The sequence below is a fragment of the Rhagoletis pomonella genome, unplaced genomic scaffold (genome assembly GCF_013731165.1).
Source record: "Rhagoletis pomonella isolate Grant_MI unplaced genomic scaffold, Rhpom_1.0 Rhpom_scaffold_00005, whole genome shotgun sequence".
NCBI classification, from domain to species: domain Eukaryota; kingdom Metazoa; phylum Arthropoda; class Insecta; order Diptera; family Tephritidae; genus Rhagoletis; species Rhagoletis pomonella.
The window spans coordinates 53,175,251-53,193,519 of NW_023458559.1; the positions used below are offsets into that span (position 1 = coordinate 53,175,251).

General features: G+C 35.7%; 2 protein-coding genes across 6 annotated transcripts in view; one reads left to right on the forward strand and one right to left on the reverse strand.

Annotated features, from left to right (window-relative positions):
* Nucleotides 1-18,269, forward strand: part of LOC118739217 (long-chain-fatty-acid--CoA ligase 5-like) — a 431,825-nt gene that overhangs the window by 8,706 nt on the left and 404,850 nt on the right. The window lies entirely within an intron of this gene.
* LOC118739222 (beta-1-syntrophin-like) overlaps nt 5,054-18,269 on the reverse strand; it is a 183,249-nt gene continuing 170,033 nt past the window's right edge. For all 5 annotated transcript variants that reach the window (XM_036470418.1, XM_036470417.1, XM_036470416.1 and 2 more), the window contains exons 5-7: nt 17,825-18,034; nt 5,443-5,762; nt 5,054-5,179 (exon numbers count right to left, since the gene is read on the reverse strand). In XM_036470418.1, coding sequence (XP_036326311.1) covers nt 5,090-5,179; nt 5,443-5,762; nt 17,825-18,034 — 620 coding nt within the window. In that variant the 3' untranslated portion in view covers nt 5,054-5,089. The remainder of the gene's footprint in view (nt 5,180-5,442; nt 5,763-17,824; nt 18,035-18,269) is intronic.

Genomic DNA, 18,269 nt, shown 5'->3' on the forward strand with positions numbered 1-18,269 from the left:
ATAATAAATGAGTCCTATAAAAGAAAGGAAGCCACGATTCTTGTATGGAGTATTCGTGCTGATTTGGGAACGAACAAAGGAGATTGTAAGCGCTTTAAAAAATCTGCACAACAATAACAATGCCAACAACGATAAACACGAGTGTCCAGCAAATCGTTTGTGATTAACTGTATGCAATGAAACAGCATAATGGCGCTGGTGCGCTCCTGGGGTGGGTGAAATGCGAATGGAATGAATTTACACATTTTGAATAACAAAGCAGTTGGGGAGTGAAAATGTTTTTCCGCGCAACAAAAAAAAAAGCCTGTGAGAATAGCTGTTGAAAAGGATTGATGAATTGCTTTTAATGCGAGGTTAGAATAATAAAAGGAAAGTAAGTAATAAACACAAACCAATAAACTCATTACTACTTAAATGAGGGAAAATGTTTCAGCAGTAAGTTTATAGAATAACCAGTTATACAAATTACAAAAAAAATGTACGCCAGAAAATCTTGGAATGCGGCGCTTGGTGAGTACGAATTAAATGTGTTGGGATTGCAAACAAATAAGAAGCGATAAAAGTAAAAGCGAAAAAGACTGATTAAAAATCTCAAAGTTTGAAATTAAACAAAAAAACAAAAAACACCGAAACACGTAAACTTAATATTGGGTCGTAGATTATGGATCTGTATACAATTTTTCCAGATCAGGTCATTTTGGCAAGATATTTTCATTTTTCATGGAAAAATTCAATTTTTAAGAAGAAAAAAAATTGAACAAATAATTTTTAAGCAAAAGACAGAACCGTCTTCAATTCTCATATAAAATTTAAGATTATCGTTAATTTCTTCAGGATCCGATGATCGGATTTAAACCAAATTAATATGGGACCACCTGGGAGGTAACACCTTTCCTTTAAAAAAAGAAGTATAGGAATCGGTTGACGTGGTCCAAAGTTATGCGGTAACATACATAAAAAAATATATATATATTCTGACGAATTGATAACTTTTCTCCTTTTTGTGAAGTCGGCTAAAAATAACAAAACTTTGCAATTATTTTTTTCTGAAATAGGAGCAAGAAATACGTTTACTCTTACGTAGAGATGGGAAAAGGGTAAAAACCCAAATGGTAATACCCGGTAAAATGGGCAAATTGGGTAAAAATGGGTAAATACCTGGCTATTTAGGAAAAAGGTGGGTATAAACCATGTCATAGAAAATTTAGCGAACTAATTCATTGTTCTGCAAAAATTAAGGAATTTTATAATAAATTCTATCGATAAAAATGCATACACGGCAATTGAAATATAACAATTTAAGACTAGAACTATGTTTAATAGACATACTTATTTTTGCAACACGACATTATATTATATATAGAAAATCAAAATTTAGAATGAGATGTAGAATGAGTAAATATAATATTTTACAATGAACAGTTCTAAAATTGCGAAGTGAGTTTATTTGCAAAAACTCCGCGAAAAATGGCTAAAAAAAAACGTTAAAAATATTTTTCCATATTTACCCCCGACTAGTGTATTTATTTTGGTTTACCCACGAAGAGTATTTTCCCGGTATTTACCCGGTAGAAATCCATCTCTACCCATACATGGCGTATCGTTCATGGCCGACCTCTTACTTACTCCTACAAGGCGCATGAGTAACATTTTCCAAGTTAAAATTTGGATCTTTTTCATTCACAATGCCAACTTAAAATGAAAATATCTTGGGGAAAATTACCCGATCTAGAAAAACGGTATACAGATTCGTAATCAATGCCCCAAATTTATGCTTACGTGCCTCCTCGTTTTTTTTTATAATTTTAGCGTTCCTACCATGTATTTGGCGTGCGTCTTGATATTGTAACATAAATGGAGGGAAAGGGTAGAAATATAACTAGAAATAGTAGAAATATAATTACGAAGAACACCTAGCGAGGGTCAACCGCTTTTAGAAGACCATGAAACGAACTTGTGTTTTGCTGAGTACGAGCTTCTAAGTATATATGTACATACATACATATATGTACATATAGCCAAGAGAAAAATAATATAAACACGACATTTTCACCAGTTTTGACTACCTTTCTTTTGTTTGTTTAATGTTTTTTTTTTTTTTTTTATGCATCTCATTATCTAATAAAACCCATATAAGCCCAAATTTCAAATTAGGAAAATTAGAAAAATTCAACAGAGTTTTATAACAACAACAGCAAACTTTTTATTGAGAATTTGTAGAAAATTCTAAATATGAAATTTTATAGTTCTTTAAATTCTATAATAAAGTGCAAGTTTCAAGTGGATAAGCATTAAGCAAATTTTAAGGAAGAAGACTTCCTTACAAAGTTTGGTCCAGAATTCTTTTGTGTGCACAACACTATCAGCAAAAAAAAAGCTAAAAATCAACGGTAAGTCCTAGCTACTTCCAACTTGCACCTTAATATATTGAAATTTATTGGGCTACCTAGAGCTTCTGTTTTTAATTCGAAATAAAGAGATTGATGTTTTGATGAACATTTGCTGAAATTCAACGAATTTTTATAAATCTTGTGGAAAGTTTTAAATTTTCACTTTCATGGCTTTTGTTAGATAGTGACTTATATTTAGTAGAAAAATAATAAACAAAATCATGTCCAGTCTTACTGCAGTAGATTTCTACGCCTTTTGTTATTTTCAACCAACCCAATTGGATACGATTTTATAAAGTTTTTCCATGATAATTTAAGGTCGCCTAAATCCCTATCAAAAACAGGGTACTCATGAGTTTTGAATATTTTAACACTTTTCTGAAAAGTGATACAAAATTATCAATTTCATAACTGGGACCTAAGATACTCGTACAATATAGTGCTTATATACCCGTAGTTGTGTATGTAACGTATAAGCCCACACAAGGTCACCTTACACGTTTACTCGCATGCCTTAACATAAAAGTATATTACATATTTAAAAGTAATTAAATATTGGCATGGAATATTTTCCTACACTATTCTTCACGAATATTGTATACAACTATTAATATCTTCATGTACATATATATATAAAAATTTCAGAACGAATTTGCCAATAAACGAGAGTGCCAATAAAAATTGTAAAATTGGAATTTTTGTTTCGCAAATCATCGTCTTCTTATAATCAATGTATGTAGGTTTTTTTTTCATTTTGTGGCACACTAGTTTTTTTTACTCTAGATTGGTTCGTTTTGGCAAGAAAACATTTTCACCGTTTAATGTTGACATTTTGAAATATCGTAAACTTTTAAAATTAAAAAATCGTTAAATTTCAAAAATTACAAAATAGATGCGATATATATTCTGGATGCTGCCATTTTTTTTAATTTGGTGGCACAATCTTGAAAGTTCACAGAAAACTTACCAAAAAACAATTATGATTTTTTCAAGTGACAATGAAAAAATGAGTAATTTCGGTACTTTTTCGCCTAAATAACTGTTTTAGGGCTAAGGTTGTTCAAATACTTGCTTTGTTATGCTTTTTATTGTACTTGCAACTCTATTGATTGAAATAAATGCAAGAATAATGGTATAGTATTTTTTTTTCTGCCGAGACAAGGGAGTGATGGTAAAAAAACAACTCGTGAGATTTACTCATATACAAACCCATTTATTTATTGTTTATTTTATCGTAGGAGAGCTTCTCAAACAATGCATAAGCAGGTTTTTCGATTTAAGTTCTGGAAAGGTAATGAATATCTAAATCCCGGGACTAATCCCGAGATCCCGGGATTGTGATAACGACATCCAGAAAATCCGGGGATCGGAAAAAGCTGAAAAATTAACGTCCCTAATACATACATACATATATGTACACTATTCTACCAAAGAAAGGGTAAGTTTATTGCTTGCTTTCTTTATGGATGCTTTTAGAGAAAGTCAAGATATTCCCCTGATACAATTTTTTTTTGCTTTAAATTTCGAATTTTCCCAAATATCTACATATCCTTCACTCCCAATTAGTAGACTAAAGAATAGCTCGTATATTAGAGGAAATTTCAAAAAATTTACCTAAATTTATTCACGCGAACTCTGTGAAAAGCTGCATACAAAAAACTTGCTCTTAGGAGTCAACTGGGAGGGAAAAGCAGAGATATTTTTGTAGGTGCTTGCGCGTAGTATGCATATGTATGTATATGAACGAAAGGTAAAGCACGAAAAAACATTTATAAAAAAGTAAACATATACGGTGATTACAATAATCCATCAACCACCGAGAGATACACTCAACGCACACCTTTACCGCAATTTACAATCACTTTGCGGCACCTTTGCTAGTATTATCTCCATCACTTGTGTATGTAAAGGGGAAATTTCATTGCTTTTTACCTGTGTGTGTGTTTTATTATAATTTTTTTCTCTTTTTGAAACTCAACTATGCTACAGCGTTTGAGAGAAAATCTGTGAAAAACGAAACGAACGGTGAGCCAGATAAGCGCTGCTTGAGAAATTGCTTGAAACATGTGTTCCTTTGGAGGGAAAATTCGCTCAAATATGTTAATATAATCCACAATATGAATCGCTTTCGCTTTATGAGATTTCGTTTTACAAATGCCTGCCTAACAGTGTAGTGGAGCGTATTATTAACTTCGCTTTGCAAACAGAACGCACACTGATATGTGCACATATGTCTGCACACATTTGTATGTAGTTACATAAATGGAAGGCAATATTTACATAGGTACATAAGAGGATCTTATAGATTCTTCAATGCACGCCGCGCTTCCTCTCCGTTGCAAGCACTCATCTGTTCAAACACTTTATTCACAAGCAATTTTGTGGATTGCATGTAATGCCTCGATTTTCTTCGACTTTAGCAGGCGACACACATAAACACTACAACAACAATAATAATAAAATCAAAGAAAGCGGTGCTGTCTCATGCTTAATCGACCAACAAGAATAGGAAGCAAGTTTTCGCTCACTGTAACTATTGTGTTTTCTTTTCATATGTATTAGATATGTAAGTACTACATCCAAATCACGTTTGCCTTGCCAAATTTGTCAATAATCCGTTTGAAGAGCACATATTGTGCCACCTGTGTGTGTGCACCCCAACCCCACCCGCCCATCACCCCAACGCTTTGAACAATATCTCACCTGAATTCTCGTTCGGTGACTGCGACGAAAATTGGCTGCCATTTATCGTTTTCATCAGAACTCTCCGAGCTGGAACGTCCGCTTGGCTGTGGTGCATGGTACATGACCGTTGCGTGTTGCATGTTGCAATGTCACCACCATCATAAGAACAAATAAAAGCGAGAGGCAGACGAGGTAAAAGTAGCAGCATACCGGAAAAGAATTGTAAATAAAGCGATTTCATTAAAAAATACAATGATGTAAGAAGAAGAGAAAGCATAAAAACCGACAGAAACAAACAAAAAAGAAAGCCACTGAGCGCTTCAGCCTGCCAAGCAGCCAATCTGCCTGCCTTCTCTTGACCACTCACCAAATCTCCCGCGCCGCCTCCGCCACTAGCACTTGCACCACTGCCACCGCCACCACCACCGCTACCAGAACTTCCTCCGCCAGCACCTCCGCCCCCACTGGTACTGCCGCCACTCAGGCGTCTACTCAGCCAGCCGATGTGTTTCAGCTCCCCGATGACGTTCATCAGCGCGCGATTGGCATCGGTGAGGGCGCGCTGAGTGCTGCCACACATTGCTGAGTGCAGCGCATTGAACCAGATCAATGCCTCGGCGGAGTCGCAGGCGCGCAGAATGCACGAGTGCACACCGTCCGGTGAATGCAATTCGATGCAGCGGTTTTCTGCAAATAAACGAGAAAAATAAAAAAAGCTAAATAACAACAGTGGTAATCATGGAAATGGCAAACATTATTTAAGCGTAATAAAAGCGAAGATTAAAAAGGAAAGTAGCGATTAAAAGAATAATTCAACAGTCGAAAGCAGTTGAGGAGGAGAAGCTTAAGTAAGCAATTTTTGTGGACAATGTGAGGATGTGGATACATATAAATGTATAGTGAGTGGCGTAATTAAGGCAATGGATTCGAATTATCATAAGCGCTTTTTTTTATCAGCTTGCGCACGTGTACATAAATATATGTATACTAGCAGACCCGGCGAACTTCGTCCCTCCCAAAATTAGATTTTTAGTTTAAACATTTTGGTCCAACATTTTCTCCAACAGTCCACGTTTACGATTTCCATTGGCCAATTCATCGGCTAAGACTATGGTTTGGTGGTCGTTTGCCGCCTTCAATAACCGAACGAAAGTGTTATGTCCATGAAGAAAAATCAACAAACTTTCTTAAAAATTTCGAACTTTTTAATTCGATTTTTAAGAAATATTTTGAGTAAGCAGTTTTTTAGCCCATTCAATTATACTGCAAGTTTAAAGTAACAGATTTTTGGCAATTTTTTTTTTGTTGACCATGTTAGCCATTTTATTCCATACAAAACATTTTCAATAATTTTTTTGTTATATGGATAAAATGAGCAACACCTTCGACGAAATAAATTCCCAAAAATCAATGGTACTTGAAATTGGGCTACAAAACTGCATACTCAAAATATTTCTAAAAAATCTAAATAAAGACCTCGAAATTTTTACAAAGTTTGTTGATTTCTTTTTTAATTTTGTGCAAAGATTGAAACTTGGATTTATATGGTTTCTGTTAAGAATATGCTATACCTTTAAAAAACAATAATTAAAATTAAAGATTTTAAAATAAATGGTGAAATCTTGCCAATATGTGAGTGTCGTAAAGTTATGATAAGAACTATCTGTATGCATGTCGAATCAAACTTCTTGATACTACTTTTTGTCTATTTCCGCGGTGAATGTAGAAAATTTCACATTCAACTGTGTAACCAGAAATTTGTAGGGGGATAACAGTAAAATGCGTAGAAAAAGCTGCATAATATTTAGCTCGATCTCCGAGAAAGATTGCCGAAATATACATTACATAAACATTTTTGAGTTGAATTTTTACTTCCATACATATAAAATTAGGGAATATGATACGCTACAAAAGACGATATCAGTTTGGAATGAGAGTATAAAGTGTGGTCAGAACGATGAGCAAATGAGGTAACCGAGAAGCCATACCTAAAATCAGCAGCAGAAGTTCTTGGTAAATGGGACGACGAATATGCTTTTCCGTTGATTAACAAACTTCTCCGCACTCTGACTACACTTCTAGCTAGTAATGCTACTTAAGAAAGAGTTCCCCTTCGCCGGTTTCCATAGTACCATTAATGCTATAAACTAAGATTAGCCAATCAAATGTCAGTCGGCAGTTCATTTTAAATTCAGTTTACGTAATCTAAGTTAAAACTTCCACTGAAACTGGCACTTAGATATTGATATTGACACTGAACGGATAATACAAAGATTCCCAAAAGGAAAGCGCAAAATTGAGTTTGCAATTTACATTATTATAATCAAATTTCCGAATAAGTTGTTAAGTTACTTAATTACATCCCTCATTTGACAAACATTTTAAGCAAAAAACCAGTATTTATGTAATATACACAAATATGTACTGCTTTAATAAACCCAGAGCATAACTTTTTATCTTGTGCTTTTTTACAAAATAGTATAATTGTTTTATTACATGGGACTCTGTAAATGGACCTTGCGCCAAATTCACATCACGAAACTTACTTAAAGTAAAATTATATCACAAAACATTTTAATTCGGACTTCATAAAAATTACTAGAACCTCTATATGCGTGAAAAATAAATGAGTTTTCCAGCAGGTTGGATGCTTGTAGGTCATATAGCTTCGATTGGTCACTCCGCTGCGAATCAAGTTAGATGCCTGTAATTTAACGTTATTCGACAAGTCGATCCCAATCGCCCCTCCCCAAATAAAATCCTGTATCCGCCCTGCTCCTGTTAAGTTAAGAAACAAAGTTTTCTTCGGCCCAAGCCCTTTAATTTGACACCACACTTTTGAGAATCAAACAAACGGTGCGGATTAGGGGCATTTATTATTAAATACCTTGAGTCTAATTTGTTAACAGGTGGCGACCCTTTTCTTAAAAGTAAAACCTTACTACACATCTACAGTCAAAACCCTTTAATTTGACATCTCATTTGTGAACATCTGATCTGGACAAAAAATGCCTTCGCGTATTATAAATATAGATAATTTCATTTATTATTATGAAGAAAATTAGTACAACAAGATCTCAAAGATATTTTTAGTACAGCGGTAAATTAAAATTAAGATAAGAATAAGAGTTGAGAATAAAAAGTACGTAGTACGTCATGTCAAACATATGAGCGGTAAAATTATCTCATATATTAATACGCAAACATGATTTTTGTGGTACACTTTTTAGGTACTTAATCCCTATTGATTTCAAAAGAAAGAGGAGGTGGTGTAGATGTGCCGAGAGCCACTTTTAAAAAATATTAAAAAAAACTATTTAAATGAAACTCATATCAAATGAAAGATGAGTTGGTGTAGATGTGCCGAATTGAATTTCTAACCCTCTAAGAGCCACTTTGAACAAAATATTCAAAAACACCTATTTACAGGCCTGATTGGAACAAGTTCAGCCCGAATATCAGTTAGAGAAGAAACGTGACAACCACTTAACAATATTAGTGACCTAGATGAACAAGAGGTGCTGATGGACCTTAAAAACGTCACAAGCACAATAAAAAAGTGTATGAAATAAGTGATGTGGTCGAATTCCGACAACGGGGCGATACAAATTTTGATAAATCTTATTGTAATGCCGCCTTCGCCTATTCCATTAGACCGTGTTTTATTAATACGTTTTACTACATCAAACTCAGACAAAGCACTAAATTCAAACATTTGACCAACAGTAGGACGAGGACACGAAAATGAGAAGTTTGGGGCTAGTAAGCAAGGGGAAGAAGCACTATTCGCAAAGAAGCTATTTATAGTTTACATGTTAATTTTTTGCTGTGTTTCGACAAAAATAAATATGAATAAAATGGTTAAATATAAATTGCTATTAGATCAAAAATAACATAATATATAAGTCCTCATATCACAACAACTAGATATACAGGATGTCCTAGACCAGACCCTCTAAATTGGAGAGAAATATTTTATTGAGCTAAACTGACCGGAAGTACATTTTTTTAGAATTAGATACACTCGTAGTCAGATGATTAAGTTAAGTGACATTGTGACCAGTTTTGGTTGTTCTACTTTTTTTTATTTAACGTTTATAATTTTTTTTATAAAAGTGTAGCCCATTACATAACCAGAACCACATAAATCGACATTTCAAACTCCATACAAAGTTTATAAAAATTAAACATATTTTAACAATTACACTCAAGAATGTTGAACTTTTTATTAAAAAATTCTAAGTATGCAGTTTTATAATAATAATAATAGATTTACGCTTACACATATGTTAGTGTTTGGCCTTGATGTCGTCAGGAAAAGGGGAGGTACCTACAGTTTTACGTTTTTATGAGAAGCTGTTTTTTATGGCAGAAATACTCTCGGAGGTTTGCCATTTCCTGCCGAGGGGCGACCACTGTTAAGAAAAAACCTTTTCTCTACATTCTTTGCGATATTGCTTTGACCAGGGCTTGAACCCAGGCCCTGCGGAGTGAAAACGCGCACTGCTTACCACTACTCCACAGCGGCCGCCGTTTTATTGGAAAAATAATCAAAATTGGCATAAATTTCAGATTTATTCTAAAAATTTTCCACACATTGACAATATGCTCACAAAACCTCTTATTTCTTATAACAGTACAAATATTATCTTTTCAAAGGCCATATAAAAATTTAAAATTGGGTAAAAAACCGAGCTGAAAATTATTTAGTGCGGGAAGTCAAGTAAAGGTTTTATAAGAATAAGTAAGTTGAGAATTTGAGGGTGTTAAAAAAATTTTGAAAACAGTTTCGTGAATTACTCGAACAGCCCTACGACATGTACTAGGTCACCTAGTTCATGTTACAGTGTTACACCGTGTCTTTTTCTCCTGACGGTGCTAGACATTTTCCTTCATGTAAGAGCAATTGTCGAGCATAGTTTATTTGGGAGAAAATGCCCAAAAAGTACGTACCTTTGTCGGGAACTTTTTTCCGGTTTGGACCGCAAGTGGGTTAAACTGACCAGACGTCCATTTTTTTAAATAACGCGTGTATATTTTTACTACAGTTACGGATTCTAAGGATAAAATTACGTTACTTTTGTTTGAAACTTTTTTCTCGGAAGTGCCTTTTTCAATTCCTAAATAACCTTCGAGCCGTCGAAACCGGAAGTCGGTAATACGAATTCATATTTTTTCGAATAAAAACATTTTCCCTCATTTAAGAAGTTCAGGACGAGTTAAAGTTCGAATTTAATTTAGAGGTTGAAAAAGGTACTTCCGAGAATAAAGTTTCAAACCAAAGTTACGTTTCTATCCTTAATTCCGGGAGAAACCGGAATTCGGTAATACTACGAAAATATAGAGGATCCCCGATTTAGTAGGTCAAATTTTAGCGGTTTTCAATAAAAAACGTTTCCCTCTATTTTAGAGGGGGAGGACGGGTGGTCTAGGACACCCTGTATATTTTTTAGTTTTCACCTGAAACATTGCTGCTATCTTTTCATATAATAATCACTAGCTTCGCCTCCGAGCTGCATTATTTAGGCATTCAATATGCCATGCATTTTTAATAAAGTAATATCAAGCGAAAAAGTGCTAGAATTTTTTAATATGCAAGATTGCACCGCCACAGCTCCTTCATACGGCATGGTGTACCCAAATACCGACCAGCAAACAAAATACAGTTCATCATTGATGAGCAAAAAGACAGCAAAACGTAGTAGTTGCAGAAATTTGTGCGTAAAGTACAAAAATATATGGTTGAAAAAGTACTTTGATTAAATTTTGTTGCCGCATAGAAAGGCCGGAAGGGAGGCAACAGAAGGGAAGAGCAAGAAGAATTGTGTTTACAGGACAAAGTTGTGCTTTTTTCGACGCCGGCTGCTGGCTGGCTTTGCGCCACAAATGCAAATTTTCGCGCTTCAAAATTTTTTTCTCCTTCTACTTTAAATTTTTGATGAAGAGAACGAAAAAAAGTTAGGCAGCGCGAGAAAATCACTACCTCAATTTTTTTCACACCAGTCCAGCTGTCATTACCGCCCGCCCCAATTAAGTACGCGGCTTTAACGCGGAGCGCTGAGGAGGGGATGGCAAAAATGGCGAGCGCATAATGAAGTAGCGAGTTGCGAAATTGTGATTTTTTATTGTCCGTTTTTTCTTCTCTCTCTTTTCCTGTTGCTGATGTTGTATTTTTAATTTATATGAAAATTAGTGAAGCGGACAGCACAGTAAATAAAAGCAACAACAAATGGGCGGCACTGCTACCTTAAAGCATAAGCACACGCGCGCATGCATACAGAAATCGTACACTTAGCGCCAGGCGTTGAAGCCTGCCACACCTACAATTTTAGCGGCATAATCGCACTTTTGTGGTTATTTTGGTTGTAAAGTTTGGCTTTAAGTGCAGACGCAAATATACAACGGAAATTTGCCATCCCTGCCGCTACTGCGGCATTTTTTTTACTTTTGTTGCTATTGCCATTGCCGCCGTGTGTGTAGTAAATTACAAACTTTCTGCAGTTTACCAGTTTACATTCGCTATCTTCTTGTGCGCACACGCCGTTCGTTCTTCAGTGCTGCTTAGGTAAATATCTGGTAAAATTGTTTGCGATTTTTCGTTGGCTTTCTTTTTGTTTCTTGTTTTTACTTCCCGTTGCTTTGCTGGCTTGCTTCATTACCGCTTTGTGCACCCTTCGCCATTTATTTCTAATTAAACAGTTTTTACGCGCAACAACTTTGTTGCATAATTTCGCTTTACGCTGGCTATTCACTATTTCTGGGTGTGCATGTGTGTTTGTGTGTATATTATACAAGTAATCATTTCAAGTACAACACGTTTTACTCTGGGACTTTTTGTTCTCTTTAACTATAGAATTTATCTTTTAGCACCTTATTCCGGAGTTTTTCTACTTTTTTGTGCAATTAAAAATTTCTTTTGAAATAGGTAAAAAAAAGTTAACAATAAGGCACCCTGAAATAATGCATATATAGTTTTGGCTGTAAACCGCAGTAATGCATATTAGAAAACCGAAATTATGCATATGACACTTTCGTTTGAAAACCGAAATATTGCATATGAGAAAAACCAAGTAATGCATGCATGCACAGTTTCGGTTGAAAACCGAAATAATGCGTATGAGAAAATGCCGAGATTATCCGTATACCTTCGTTTTAAAAGTAAATAATGCATACATATGAAAAACCAATGAAGTAATGCGTACATGCACAGTTTCCTTTGAAAACCGAAATGTCTAAATGCACAGTTTCCATATAAGCAATTTCAGTGCCCCAGCAATAAACTGAAAATATAACTAATTACTTTTCGGCAAAGGGGATGGAACCGCAGTATATGCTGTCGTTATGGTCCATAAGTCGAAAAACGGAAAAGCTTGTGCGAAAAATCTAGAACATTTCCGGCTGGAATAAGCTCTGCGAACAAGAAATCAACGTTGATTGCATACTTAAGGCATTCTTACAGACTACCTTAGTTAAATGAGTAAATCATAAAGAAAGGTGAAGTCACAAAAACCAATAGATAGCATTAGTAAATCGAAGTTCTTTCAACGGAGCGCTTTGATACCTACATGAAAAAAATATTTGAAAATCTGTAGCATATGTTCAGCTGAAACTACTTAGTCGGAACGCATTTCTTCGACAATGCGGAATGAAGGGCTGAGGTGGTATGGGTGGCCTATGGCAGGTAGGTCCTGTCACAGTAATGCCAAGGACTTCAGAACCATCAGTCTAACGTCTTTTCTCCTCAAAATATTAGAAAAAAAAAATTGGTTTGGTCCAATACCCAACCGAAAGCTGTACAGTGTAATGATTCCAGTATCTTCATTTATTTATATTGTAACTATCAATATCTTATAAAGAGAAGTGTAAAATTTTTTATCTAAAACTAATGAAGTCAGAAGGACGAAATTCGAGGATGTGGTAGTTTACATATTAGTCCTTGACATATATTTTTTTCAAAAATAAATATTGAAAATTTCCAAGGATATTCAAGGATAAAATTTTAAAAGGACATTTTCAACACTTATTCGTCCTGGTGCACCAAACAATAAATTTTTTTTTTAATTTTACAGAATTTTTCCTTTTAATGGATACCCATATTGTTACTCTACAATGCACCAAATCTTTTAAATATTTTTTTTTTATTCAATCATATCCTAGAAATTTCAAAGTCCTTTAAAAAAAATCCTAACGTCAGAGAGAAAAATTAAAAACGCAGTTATACTATATTTGGCAGGGTTGGGCACGCTGCACTTAATCGAGATTTTCACTACAACTAGGGCTTCAGTGGTAGTGAAATTTGAAATGCTCTACCACTATATGGTTAGTGGTAGTGCATTTCATTTTCACTACCACTATATGGTTAGTGGTAGTGCATTTAAAATTTCACTAGCACTACATAGTGAGTGGTAAGGGAACGAAAGTTTCACTATTACTGACTAATTACATTAGTTTACAAAATTTAGGAATTTGCGATCTGTGCAAATTTCTTAGTTAGTAATTTTATTAATCCTTACTTCCTTACTAATATTATAAATCCGAAAGTGAGTTTGTTGGTTTATTACGCTTTCACGCTTTAACTACTCAACCGATCATCATGCAATTTTGTACTTTGGTGTCATTTAGCCCAACTTAAAATATAGGATAGATTTAATCTCGATTGTAAAAGGGGGCGTGGCACCTTCCATACAAACGGAATTTTTCATACCGTATATCGCAGGAAATATTTGTTATAGATATATTAGGAAATGGATTTTAAGACGCTTAAAAAAGTTGTAGTTTGCAAATAAATTGGAATATGTATCATAGTATGGGTGTCAGACCAAATGGGTTTAATAAGGTTTTGGTTGGAAAATGTTTTGGAGAGGGTTGTCACCTGTTTTAAAAGTAGAATTTTAACTAATTATACTAAAATTTAAGTGTCAAACGTAAGAGTGTTTAGAAACTTGTAGAATCTTCTGAGGTATTTGAAGAGGGTTGCCATCTATTTAAAACTAAATTCAATTACAATTATATTATAAGCTAAATGAGCTATTACAATATAGGTATTAGCCGAAAGTCTTGAAAATGATTTATTTCTACATAAGCTACATAAGTATAGCAGTGTGTCGACTTATTTGAAAATTCAAGTTCAACTTGGATACTTGGTACTTTGAATGCATTTGATTGTATCACAATGTGAGTGGTTTTGAAAGGACTTCATATCTAAACTACAAGTAAGGGGGTTGTCCCCTTTTTAATCTATATATATTTGAGTACGGGGTATAAGTTAATTGAAAAAGAATCACAAGATCACAAGTTTAGTTTGAAAATATTTGGAATATGGGTAAACAAATTTGAAATCTCCTGTTTTTGGCATGGGTTATGTATGTTTATTGAAATTAATTAAACCTAATGTAGCACTCAGAAATTCCATGCACTGCACCACATAAGGAAAAGAAAAGCGTATTCTAGTTTTAAACAATCGTTTATATAAATCTGGTAGTCAGGGGAAAATTTTTGCATTTTGGCATTTAATGCCACAACTCTTACCACTACAAACTACAAATTTGTATTCATTTGCTGTTTGTTCGTTGCTTCTGCCACATTGCATTTTTTGTTTCGTTTTTATTTTGCACTTCGCTTCGCATGGATTTATGTTCATACATTCACAGTTTTGCTTTTATCGATTTGCAGTTATTGTTGTTTGCGATTTTATTTTATTATCATAATAAAAAATCTAGAAAAGCAAAGCTTCCTATGCATTGTAAGTCTATGCAGCTAGATATATGCACATACATATGTAAGTATGCACATTCGCATAGACGCGTGCACAATAAATCACAAACCATTTGCTTGGTTGTTTGTTGGTTTTGAAAGTGAGCGAGCGAGTGGTTTTTTCGCCGCCAAATGCCGACACCTGATATGACACAATTTTGACAAATACGCGGATTTCCATGTGGCAGGGCACCAAACAGAAATATGTGTGCATATGTATGCACATTAGGGCGGGTCAGTTTGTATAAGAGATTTTATCGACTATGCGCGTATAGCACATAAGGATTCAACGTGTAATTCTAAGAAAATTCTCCGAAGAAACCATGGGTATAAAACCAATTTGGAGTTTGCCAAATTGCGAAAATAGGTTTCTTGGCATTTTGCTTTAGTGTCGTAAAGAAAGGGTTAAATTTTGTTAAAAAAAAAACAAGCTATTAGGGTTTTTTTTGGTATAAGAAATCCATTTCTGGACTCATATTTTTCCTTAAACGTTCACCAGAGGGCAGAAAAGTGAAAATTTTCACATTTTCTTTCAAACCTATTTTCGCAATTTGGCAAACTCCAAATTGATTTTAGAGCCATGGCCTCTTCGGCAAATTTGCCCTAATGTACATATATAAAAAACAACAACTACAACGAAAGCAAGAGAAACAGTAACTTCGAACTTGGTGCGCATATTCGCCTGTGTTCATAGATAAGAGCGGTATGCCTTTGAAAAAATAAAAATACAACTTTTTTTTTAAATACCCCACTCTGTGTACTTTCCGTTGAAAACATTTTCATGCAATTTGCAATAAATCAATGCACTGTGCAACGAAAATATGTTTAATCCGCGTAGTTTAGCTCGTCATCAGTACAATAAAAGTAATTGTTGGTGTTGGTATAACTGATGACTTGTTGATACCCCTCCATTCTGGGTCCGAATTCATTGTGGAGCCAAGTTAGAGTGCGATTGGAGAGATTAATCTTTTGTGTGCAGTATAACTGGGGCGCTAACCCAGATGGTTGAAATATGTGATTCAATTGCTAAATATTGAAAGCCTAAAGGATGCGACATATCTCTTGCATTTAGGTTATGGCAGCGCCGTGTGTCAGGGACTCATTTTGACATTTAGTAGATTGTCCTTTGTGATAGCACATTCTGAACGGCACCCAATACTTAATCTATAAGACGCCTCGAGTCGATTATGTAATTACGAATTCGGCCAAGGAGCACAATGTGCTAGAGCTCCTCGGGACTTTTAAGGATGTGAGAGTCAAATTACTTTAACCTAAGATAGCCTAGCGACCGCTGACGTTGCATATTTTTAGGCACAGCTTTGAACAAAGTGCAGGGATAATGCAGATAATGGTAGCCGGTTGTAGCCAATCACAATAGAAACACAAAACAAGGAGAAAATGGGAAAAACACCAACAAGTAAGTAAGTAATGCAATACTAGTGGAGCACCCACTCTTGCTCAGCCCCCTACCCCCTCCCTCCCCCTCTTCCTCCTCATTTCCACCATGCACGCCATGAGCGTCTCATTCTTATTTCGCCTTGCTTTGCTATCCCATTTGCAGTTGGTGCAGCAAAAGTAACAATAACAATGACGCCGTTAGTACTTTTCCTAGTGATTAAACAATGGTGTTGACGACAACAACAACAACAATAACAGAAATATCATGGGCATCACTGTCAGTTTGAAGAATTGCAACGAGAGCAGTTTTTGCCCCCCAACGCCAGCGTTGCATTAAATCAACGTGGCAGAAAGATTAACCACAAAAACCCTGGACTCAATACAACTTAAAGAATGAGGGTTCAGCATGGTGAGAAGCAGCAAGAATGTGCCGCAGAAGAGAGGTGGCAACATGTTGAGCCAAATGGAAAGACGTAGCAATCGGAGCGCGAGTGTGCGCTGGTAACAATTGCGAGGCAAAACAAAAGTCGCCGCCATGAAAGCGAGCAGACGAGCGCGTGAGCGAAGGGTTAGTCAGGGGCGTGGTAACATGACACCAAAACGAAAAAAAAAACAATAAATACGGATACAAGGAGGACGAACTATGATTAAAAGTTTGTAGCAAAGCAGAAGTGGCAGCATTTACAATAACAACGACAGCAAGAGAGGCAGCAAGAGAAAAGGACTATAGCACATCGTGGCATGCAATCAATGCCAGCCACCTCCGCTGCCCCTTGCAGGCCGACAGGCAAGCACGAAGTAATGAGGCAGTGCCGCAGGCGGTGTAGGGCAGGCATTCATTGTCAGCCGATCACTGTCTTTGAGCATGCGGCATCGCTCGCACGGGAGGGCGGGCTTGTGGCAGTTTTGTGCACATCCATCGCATTTTCTGATGTTGCTATTGTCCTTGCAACCGACTACTAGGGCTGCCGCATGCAAATGACAAGCTGCCCTCACTTGCACTTGCCTTTTCAGTGGCTGTTGTTGTTGTTGCTGTTGCTGGTGTTCCAATTGTTGCAAGTGACGCGTGCGTTTATGTGGCTATGCTGAAAAGATGCAGAGTATGCCAAACGGGGGCTTGATTCTCGACATGAACTGTTTAATCACTGTAATGGGCTGCGCTGTCGGGTTTTAGGTATTTAAGGTCGACTTTGCGAACTAGTTTCGTTGCGTGAGTGACTATATTGCGGAATGATTTATGTCAGTATTTATTTGCATATATGCTTGAATTTCAATGTACAGCAAATTTTTTCATACAATTCTTCGCTGCTTACGACATATGTATGTACATAAAAGCTCGGAATTAAATGAATGTAAGCGAATCCAAATCCGAAATGCCACCAGTGCGCTTGCAAAATTTGGGGTAATCTTGAGCCTAACCGAATATATGTATCTTGAATTTTGGTCATATTTTAGTGAATAAATATTTAAGATATGCATGCCGTTCGATTTCGGTTGATCTCATATCCAAGTTGTATGTGCATGGGAAATTTTTTATAGCAAATTGGCGGCGTGCGTAAATATTAGGTAAGCCTGTTAGTGCGTTTTATTCTACTCACCCGGATCAATGTATTTCAAATTCCGCGCCAAATGTGTCAATTGCAAGGGTATGTAACGCGTATCGGCACGCGGTGTAATTTTCGGCGCTGGCGGAGATGTGGGCGCCCCTGGTCCCAACGGACATAGAAAAGCGCGCTGCAGCTCCCAGCCTACTTCGGAAATTATGCTGGCTTTTCGGAAATACGGTGTCACTTCACGCAGAAATTTTACTAGAAATATATAGAAGAAGATGATGTGAAAATGGAGAGGATTTGAATTAGAAATTCCTGAAAATAACTGAAAATAAATAACTGAGTTCGATATATCGAGATTAATTAATTAAAATATGTTTACGTAAAAATTTGGAGTTTTCTTAAAACTTGGTCTTGAGAACATCTGAGATCAACAATATCTATAGATACACGTTTGACGGCCAATAGCAAAATAAATAATTAAAAATTGTAT